Source organism: Aplysia californica, unplaced genomic scaffold (assembly GCF_000002075.1).
Source record: "Aplysia californica isolate F4 #8 unplaced genomic scaffold, AplCal3.0 scaffold00090, whole genome shotgun sequence".
Taxonomy (NCBI): Eukaryota; Metazoa; Mollusca; class Gastropoda; order Aplysiida; family Aplysiidae; genus Aplysia; species Aplysia californica.
In genome coordinates this window covers 526,525-537,133 of record NW_004797360.1, presented here as the reverse complement: position 1 = coordinate 537,133, position 10,609 = coordinate 526,525, and the positions used below count along the sequence as shown (strand labels likewise).

Sequence of the window (10,609 nt, the reverse complement as noted above, 5' to 3'; positions counted from 1 at the left end):
CGAGAGCTGGTTTTCCAATGCAGTGGTGCCCCAACGGTTGCCCCAACCACGGGATAGAAGAAGAAGAAGAAGAAGAAGAAGATCCTCCCTTTACTGTGCTCCCTGCGTCAATCAATCTCATTCGTTTCACTGAAAATATCTGTCCCCATAAGACAGTTTGAATCGGCTAATGTTGATTTGTTTGAGAGAACTTTTCTACCTTCAAGCTGCTGGACAGAATAAAACCACACACAGGACACACGCATTGATATATTTCACCATTAAAATAGCCTTTGTTTTCACTCAATAACAAAGACAAAAAATAGCGAGTCTTAAAAAATTGCCCTGTATCCACATCGTGTTTTGATTCAGAGTAGGTATGGGTTCCCAAATTTGAATAGGGCACTTTAAATTGTAAAATAAGAATCAAACAAACCTTTCTCTTCAAATGTATAAAAATAATCAATATACTCACTAATGAACTTCGTGCCATCTATCATTAATAAAGCTTATTCAAGAGAACTGGCAGTACATGTATGTTAGATCTATATATTATTATATTAAATAAGCTAGACTGCCATTTGTTTATGGGCGGCGCACCTGCATGACGCCCACCTGCCTATTATCGTCTCGCTTTTGCTCGGTCAAGGAAAGTTTCCAAGCTTCGGTGCTTTCATCGACTCACATCGGTCCTAATGCTATTTACAAAGCTAACTGGTAATAAAAAACGAAACAAAACAAACAAACTAGGCTATAGGTGTATGAACTAGAATGTCCCCCTCGCCCACGCCACTACTTACAAAGTACATTGGCCGGGAGGAATATAAATAAAGGTCTGGCCACGAATCTCTGTAGGGACAGTTTTCCGAGACACACCACTGGCTGTCACGGTGGGTTCTTTCTGTTGCTTTTGTTTGTTTTGTTTGTTTGTTTTCTCAGATGGTTTTTGTTTGATTTGAACGCACCGTACATAGAATCTTTTAGCAAAAGGTTGTTTATTTATGTATTTATGTATTTATGTATTTATTTATTTATTTATTTAAATTATCTATTTATTTAAATATCTATCAACTACCTTTTTCGCGTTCTTTTGTTTGTTGGCCTATCTAACTATCTATCTTAATCTTTATTTTCACGTAATGTATTTATTTATTTATTATTTTTATTTATCTTTGTTTCTATTTGGGGGTGGCCTACCGTGCAAAGAAGTTTTCATTACTAAAGAAGTAAAAATAAAATTATTCAATTAAACCTAAGAATAAAATAGAAATGTAAAGTCAGATAGGGGCGGGTTGCGATGTGTGTACACATTTATACAATATCCATACACTCTGTTAATGTTAAGTGTATCATCTCAATAAGAAAGAAATAAAGACAATAATTACGAGGTAGATGAAATACACAAGAACTCGGTGGGCAAACAGCAAAATTGAGCACAAAAATAAGTTATGAGATGAATGACTGGCGAATGATCTTGGGGAGAAAAACAATAATATCAGTATGTATATTAGCTAATACATCTAAGATAAGATACTAACACACATTCTTTGTTAATTTATTATTCTGCAGTTATGTGATTCTGTAGGGTTACATAATAATGATAACTAAAAATGGTAATAATTATGATGATGGGCAAAATAATGATGATATATAATGTATATATATATATATATATAATATATATATTATTATATATATATATAATATTTTATATGAAGAAGAAGAAGAAGAAGAAGAAGAAGAAGAAGAAGAAGAAGAAGAAGAAGAAGGAGAAGGAGAAGGAGAAGGAGAAGGAGAAGGAGAAGGAGAAGGAGGAGGAGAAGGAGAAGAAGAATAATGCTCTCCGTCATAGCTTTAAGGCCAGGGTACAGGATATTGGGTGATATATCTTGAGGAGAGTATAACTGTGCTTTTGAAATACTTGGTCAATAAAGGCTGCATATGCCAAAGAGTGTGTAGAGGCCACAAGGGAGGTGCAGAACATTTTCTAAGTATTGCAGAATTGAAGAGGAGCAGGACTTTACAAAGGGCGGAGGAAGAAATGGAGGTGAAGGAAGACGAGAAAGACGCGGAGGGAGAGGAAAAAGAGTAGGGGTAGGACTCAAATTTGGAAGACAGCTCAGCAGATGCCCCTTTAAAAAAATAATTTTGACGTATTCATGAACACTGCCTTTGTTGATGATAACTAATTTCACTTTTGGTTTTAAGCATACTGATCAGTAATAACAGATACAGTGGAATCCTGATAAAGTCATTAACTTACTTAAAGTCAACTCTTGCTTACAGTCAACACGTCACTGTGGTCCCGTTTCTCACCTTCTTTGTTTGAGTAATTGTTCTTCTGATACAGGCAACTGTCTGAGTGTTAATCTTGCGTAAGTCATCAATTTGGGGCCAAATCCCAAGATGAATTCATTTAAGAAGAGATATTAAAGGCCTGAGCTAGGGGTGTACACACCTCCAATTACTTTATTCACTCATTATCTCTTTTTTTGGTGACAACTTCAGAATTATACTCAGTGGAATTAAGCTAACATCTTGTTACCAGGTACTTTGTAATTTTGTAGCTGTCATCTTCAAATTTTCAATGGCCAGTAGTACAGTGGATAAAGTCCAGCCTGCTAAAAGTCAACACTTTTTTTTCGGTCTCGAGGTGTTGACTTTATCAGAATTCCACTGTAATTTGTTATGTTTGTAATTAAGGCACTTTTGACATTGACACGAGTCTCAATTTTTTCCTTAATAGTAAGAAAGAGTCTATGCAATGTTTTGCTTGAATAATTTACTCTGTCATTTTTATTTTTTTTTTGTGAATGTAGAACTGCATATATAATTATGGGCATGTGTGTGTATGCATGTTTTGCATGAATATTATTCAAAGCACATAGAACAATGATTGTCACACGGACTTACCATATATAAATGTCATATTATTATTATTATTATTATTATTATTATTATTATTATTATTATTATTATTATTATTATTATTATTATTATTATTATTATTATTATTATTATTATTATTATTGTTATTAATATTATTATTATTATTATTAACATTATTATAGTGCGGTCAAAAATTCGTGGGGCGACTTATTTTCAAACATCTCCTCAACTATCGAACATAGGTTCTCCAATTTTTGCACAGTGGCTTGTATCAATTTGTCTTAATAGATCAACATTTTTGTAAACACTTGCAAGCTGTATTCTAGAAAATTCCTTAATAAATACTAATAAAAAATCCAAGTGGGTGGTTTCTACAGATCTTTAAATGTTTACAGCTGGGGCAATATAGCTTTTAACAGCACGTCCGTCAGGTTTTTCTAATCGGGACATTATGCTTATTGAACGCATGTTTTGAGACCCATTAGAGCAAAAATGTGTTCACTATAACAATAATTTATTGTAACAAGTTTTGCAAGTAAAAATTGTCTTTGATGAGCTGTGACGTAGGCCTTATGCGTAATCAAAATGTGTGTGAGAAGCGGGAAGTGCTGTGAACAATACCATTTTACGCGTGACAGAGATTTCAAGTATTTTATATAAATTTATAAAGAAAAAGTTTTTTAAATCTAGCCCCAATTGTTCTAGAAAAATATGATTTACTTCAGACAAATTGATACAAACTGCTGTTCAAAGTATGGATGACATTGATTCGCCCGTTAAAGAGATATTTGAGGATAAGTTGCACCACGAATTGTTGACCATACTATATTATCATTACTTTTATTATTATTATTATTATTATTATTATTATTATTATTATTATTATTATTATTATTATAAGCGAACAATGTAATATTACGGGATTTTTTTTTTTGGGGGGGGGGGGGGATATAAGAGAAATTTAAGAAAAGGGGGTGTGCTGGGCAAAAGTCCCAAAGAAGGTAAGATTATATTTGAACTACCCCTTTTCAGAAAAATCAGATAGGCCTTTATGTAGTAGATATCTAATTAGGTTTCAACAACATGAACATCGTTTCAGATCCTTGTAAGTTAATGTAAGGCGTTCGACCTTTATTTGTCAAAGAGAATTTGACTAATTTTTTTTAATAACAGACGCGACAAAGCTTTTTCTGAGGAAAGCGATGTCTCATAATATTTGACCAAAAGCGGAGATTATTACTGCCCGAGCTCCTTGTTGTGAAGGCTTTGTTCCGTTCTAGTATCGTTTCGGTTTACATCACGTTTCGGGAACACAATAGTATATTTTCTACGTATTGACGGGTGGTTGGAGGGCAGCATTGGTACATCCTACTTCCCTATTTTTCCCCTCTATTGCTTCTTCCTGTCTGTCTTACCTTTTCCCAGCTTTAATGGTCGTTATTGTGTCGATGTGCTTCTCTCTATTCAAACAAACAAACAAACAGACGGACAAACAAACATATTATTATTCTTTCCACTTTTGTTCAGGAAGGAGAAGGCAAGAGCTGTTGTGGTATCAGCACTCGGAGATTTAGACGATAATTTGCGGGCGGAAGATCACGATGGGTCCATCGGGTGTATTGGGAGGTCGCCTGCATGTGGGTGAGTACATTGTTACATAATCTGTCATCATCATCATCATCATCATCATCATCATCATCATCATCATCATCATCATCTGGTGTGGGTGAGTACATTGTCATATAATCCCAGTCTGTGGTGTAGCTATAACACTACCACAACCATCACAACCACAACCACAACTACAACCCCCACCACTACCACCAGTATCACCATCACCATCACCTCCAACATAATCTTTATCACCAAAACCGACACCCTTATCCCCCTTCTCCTCCTCGTCTCCTCCTCCCCCTCCTCATCCCCCTCCTCCTCCACCTCCTCCTCCTCCTCCTCATCATCATTTATTTTTCTACCCTAGAATTTACCTAATTTTGCGAAATTTTTACGCAAAAAAATTGAGTTTCGCAACATGCAACACTTTACCGAATGCAATGCTTGGAATATCTTGATAACGACTTGGAATAATCTGAGATTTTGTTAGAGTAGATAATATATTAATAAGAACGTTTTGTTTCTGACCTCATGGTATAAGTAACCCAAGACGACGAAAAATGCCAGTAGATAGGCCTACAATTTCGTAATTCTAAGAAAGTGGTTTGTTGTAAATTAATAATATCGTCGGCGGAGAATTCTAACCGTCCAACTCCGATTTCGTAAATTTTGCAGGAGAGACAAAAAACTGAATTCAATGGCTCCTATGGGGATTTACTATCTTTAAATGCGCTAGACTGGAATACATGACTCTACTTTTAAGTATTTAAAACAAAATTGCCGAAATTTTATTATTTTAAGTGCTAAACCAGAGTTATACGGATAGACCGCTCAGTTTTGGATTTCTAACCGTCCAAGTGTCGACGAACGAATTTGTTCGTTTAGAATTCTCCAACACGGCGGGGACGCCACGCGCTTCGTTACGTCTAACTCAGTCATCGTGACACGTTAGTGTTACCGAACAACTCGAAATGACTACACCTGCAGTCAATCCAACAGGAAGCCTACTATAAAAGTTCTAATTAGTACTACATAGTACTGTAGATCTAGAATCTAACAATAATACTGTTTTATCATATCTAAAACTGAACGTCGCACTTTATTTCCACATAATTCTAATTAGGCAATGGGCTTGTCAATAGATTGAGTGCGTCGTTAAGTTTTTACTATAAAGCTACTAGATCTATTTGATCCTCCATTCTCAAGGAAATTGTGAGAAGGATTGGTTTCTTGTCTAGCTACAAGAGAGAGAGAGAGAGAGGGAGAGAGAGAGAGAGAGAGAGAGAGAGAGAGAGAGAGAGAGAGAGAGATTGAGAGAGAGAGAAGGGGGGGGGGGCTGAGAGAGAGAGAGGGGGGAGGGGTCTGAAAGAGAGAGAGCGACAGAGAGAGAGAGAAAGAGAGAGACATGTTTTCCTGTCCTCGGTTATTTCCTCACAGATGCTGACATCTACTCCAAGCTTAGATAATCTGTTTTTGCAGATGTCTTTGTACCTCAGTTTTGACCTTCCCCTTGGTCTCTTTCCGTGGGCAAGTTGTCCATAGAGAAATTGCTTCGGAATCCGGTTGTCGTCCATTCTCTTGACATGGCCCAGCCATCTCAATCTTCTTAAACACAGGATTATTCGTAGGGTTGATTCATTATGAGCGACAACAGCAGCATCACCGGCAAAGAAAAGGTCTCGTATTCTTGTTTGGTCTGTTGATTTTGGTCTTGGCTCGAAGTCGAGCAGGATTGAAAAGCGACCCATCAGTTCTCCAGTGGAAGAAACTGAAATGCTTCTAACTCTAAAAACATGGTTTAACTTGGTTGGAAGACTCTAGAAGTAATTTGATTTTTTTAAAGCTCAACTAAACCTCATATAATGCATCCCCAACTAATGTATGGCCTAATTAAATAACACATTTTACATAGAAAGTCATCAAGATGAGGTATGCCATAGCAGTATCCAGTGTCAACAGGAATGAATTATCCTCTTGTCCAAGCACCATTATGAGGCTTTAAAATGCTCTACCCAATGAAGCTAAAGCTCTGATTGGCTAAAAATAAACTACATAAACTAAAACACAATACACTGCATATCAAATTAGACTTAACCGTGGGTTTTGACATGCGCACTGGTGAGGTACTCAATTCTAGATTGTCATAGAACTTGTGGTAGTCAGATGGCACAACAGACTTCATTTCTTGCATGTGTTATTAAAGTTCTCTATGGACGAATTAAACTTTCTACCCTGGTACAGAGGCAGTCCCTTCATGTCTTTATGGAGAATGTCTGTGGACTCACCACGCTTCAAAGGCAGATGTGACCAGTCATCATCAAATCTCAGTTTGTATTTAATTTGACCATCTGGTGTGTAAACTCTGGTTGGTTAGTTTGATGAAATAAGAAAAGATACAATGAGTCAAATACTTGACTACATATGGCTTCACTTTCCTACTTTCTTCCATTAGCCTGACATAATCAGTTGGATACTAGATGTGCTGTGAGCACTGTCCAACTCCATCTGTGTATAGCCCTTCTCTAGGAATTTTAATGTTACAGTTTTACCATTGACAGAGCTGAAATGTAACAGTGCAGAACTCATTGTGACTTTGCAGTTCTGATACAACCACATCCATCTGAATATAATGATCTGGAGTCAAATCAGATGACAAAAAATCAGCCACACAAGGAGCAAATTTATTTGCAGTCAGAGCACCTTCGCATTCATTTGAGACATAACATACACAGTCCTTGCTCTCTAGTTCCTATTCTGTGAAATTGTGTACATTCAATTACGTCTTGTAGTACAAAGCAGAAGCATTGGTGCGTTGATATAGCAGAACTGATTGCTGGTCCATTTTGATGTACATGTATTTGATTTTGGGGCTGCCCATGCATTTTTCCTTGTCTATTGTCTTTTTTGTATGCCCCCTCTTCCACATTCCCCTCCTCAAAGCCCACACAAAGACCACACCTATCTTTTCGGGGATGGAACCATGACAGGTTCATAGCATTGATCTTCTCTTTAAACTTGAAGGTAGAAAGTACCCCCCCCCTCATACTTTTCTTTATACAAACGGCGGTACACTGCCTGTAAGCTCTGGAAAACAGGTTCCACGTATAACTTACTGGAGTCCCACGGCAATAGTGAGACGGCAACTTGGGCAGATCACGAAGAAACTGTTTAAGTACCTTTGATGCTGTAGTCTCCTCCCTAACCCTTTTTCTCTGAACTGGAACCTCACCCTCTGCTACGCCCAACCCAGATGTAAGAACAATGTGAACACACTAGTAACAAAGTACAAGACTTAAGAAGAAAACCGTGCACTCTTTGACTCTGGCCCCATTCACTCGCAGATGGTACTTCATGGACCACGATCTTCTGCTTTCTCTCTCCTTTTTCTCCACAGGCTCGACACAGTCAACCAACCCTTTAACAAAAGCAACCTTTTCTGATTTTACATTTATTTAAAATCAAACGCCTCCATCAGAGCAAAACTTTATCGCCGTGATCCACAATGGCGAGCTACCTAAACGAGTTAGACGGTTAGAATTCTTCAGTCACCGAAGCCAGTCCGAATATACGGTTAGAATTTCTCTTTAAAACAAGACTTTTGTTTGTCAAAATCGTTCTAGATTTTAATAGGACGTAGCCATTCGTCATGTCGATCTATTTTAAGGAAAAAAGAATCTTATTTATAATCAAACGCCTCCTTCAGAGCGTAACGTTATCGCCGTGATCCACAATGGCGGACTACCTAAACGAGTTAGACGGTTAGAATTCTTCAGTCACGGAAGTCAGTCGGAATATACGGTTAGAATTTCTCTTTAAAACAAGACTTTTGTTTGTCAAAATTGTTCTAGATTTTAAAAGGACGTAGCCATTCGTTATGTCAATCTATTTTAAGGAAAAAAGCAATTCGAGAAAATTTGGAGTTAGACGGTTAGAATTCTCTGCCGACGATATGTTTTATAAAATACACAAAATACACAAAAGAGCCTTTTATCTCATTCTTAATGTCGTCGTCGTCGTCGTAGTCGTTGTTTTTTTCGTAGTTGCTGAAGTTGATGTTGTTTTTATTGTTGTTGTTGTCGTTGTTGCTGTAGCTGTAGTTGTTGTTGTAGTTGCTGTAGTTGCTATAGTTGTTGTTGTTGTTGTTGTTTTAGTTGTTGATGTAGGCCAAGTAGTTGTTTTCGTTGCTGATCCCAGAAACATTGATGATCATTTATTGACCGATCGTAATGAATCATTCCTCTATAACGTTCTAGCAGAGACGTCTGATCACTTCCCACAGTTAGAACTAAAAATATTTGAAGCATGCCAGTTTGTCACAGTCTTCGACTGTGCCCTGCATGATGGAAGTTATCACTGACACTCTCTACAAGAGTAAATGAATTATTGATTGGTTGATTGTATGGATTGAATTTTATTTTTCAATTGTTTTTAACGAAAGAATATTCATTGTTGAAATTCTACAGAGTAATTTGCTTTGATTTGCATTTTGAAAAAGGAAGATATATTGAACAACACAAACTGAATTGACATTTTAGAGGGACTATCTCTACCGCACCAATTTGAAGGTGGAGAATAAAGAAACTTGTTACAACTACAGTGTTATAGTGCTGTAATTATGACTGTCACCAATACTCAAAAACTTAGGCTAAATGAAATTGTGACAAACAGGGCGTGTGACAAACTGGGCGTGTGACAAACAGGGCGTGTGACAAACTGGGCGTGTGACAAACAGGGCGTGTGACAAACTGGGCGTGTGACAAACTGGGCGTGTGACAAACAGGGCGTGTGACAAACTGGGCGTGTGACAAACTGGGCGTGTGACAAACAGGGCGTGTGACAAACTGGGCATGTGACAAACAGGGCGTGTGACAAACAGGGCGTGTGACAAACAGGGCGTGTGACAAACTGGGCGTGTGACAAACTGGGTGTGTGACAAACTGGGCGTGTGACAAACTGGGCAGCCCCCAAAATAATTCCTGTCTATTTACAGCTGTTTGGGTTTTGGCGCTAACTGCGACGACCTCACCCACAACAGATGGATTTGGTAAGTGACTGAGTATAATTATGGTCTGTTCTTTTTTTCCTGCCCACAGTGTCTTGCTTTAAAAACAAATCAACAACAACAAAAGACTATCTGTTGTATTGTTCAGGTTTTTGTTTTGTTTTTGTTCTTGTTTTGTTTCGTTTTGTTTAGTTTTGCTGGGTTTGTTTTGTATAGTTTCGGGGTGGGGGGGGTTTTCGTGCAGCCTTATATTTTGACTGGACTGATTTTTACACTTTTCGTGACTTTTAATCTGCACTTTAGCGGTTTGTTTAAAAGAGTCGAATGTCTTTGATCTTTTTAAAAATAATAATATCACAATATTCCTGATCTTAAAATTCTGGGGGGGGGGGGGTTCAGTAATAAATCATTCTGTCATTGACATGTTATTTGAAATACAGTTTTGGCAGTTTGTACGTACGGAAAAGAGCCCAGAGAAGATGTAAGCACTCATGTGAAAGTGTCATTGTTGTTGAACACAGTGACATCGATACTGTAAACTATTCTAAATTATGTGCACTCAATCAAGCAAAGTCTCTCTTTTTTTTTTCCTTTTTTTTTTTATTTTTTTTTTACTGTAAACAGAGAAACAAAATCAATATCACCTTCAAAATTCGCATCGCAAAAGAATATTTCTTTTGGTCAACAGTATTCCAAACTCGAGTGCAATTCCCAGTGCACTTATCCAAGAGATATCACGTGGGATAGCGGTGCAAACTGTGTACGACAAAAAGAGAGGACCGTAGTAAAAGTTTATGTTCATACGTTTGCATGGTGTACACACAGCTTCTGAGTTCTCCAGTCAATGATACACATTTTAATTGTCACATTCAACCAAACTCTAAACTTGGGTTGTAAGTGTTTTACCGCCCTCGCAACTGCATAAGATCATAATTATGAGCGTGCGATACACATTAACCATTTTCAGTTTGGTAGAATTTAACTTTGAATTTAGCCCGGTTGGCTGCTGAAGCCAATTCTTATCGATTTTAGGACCACCAAGGAATCTTTGACGTGCGCAAATGGCACACAACTCTTTCCAAATCTCCCCCATTATTACACTCCCGACTCCCCCGCTCTATCCCC

The 10,609-nt window shown here is 37.5% G+C and overlaps 1 protein-coding gene across 1 annotated transcript in view; it reads left to right on the top strand.

Annotated features, from left to right (window-relative positions):
• Positions 1-3,888: 3,888 nt before the first annotated feature.
• Positions 3,889-10,609, top strand: part of LOC106011325 (transmembrane protease serine 12) — a gene marked incomplete in the record, with an annotated part of 21,746 nt that continues 15,025 nt past the window's right edge. The window contains 2 exon segments of the mRNA XM_013080519.1: positions 3,889-4,509; positions 9,473-9,526. Coding sequence (XP_012935973.1) covers positions 4,470-4,509; positions 9,473-9,526 — 94 coding nt within the window.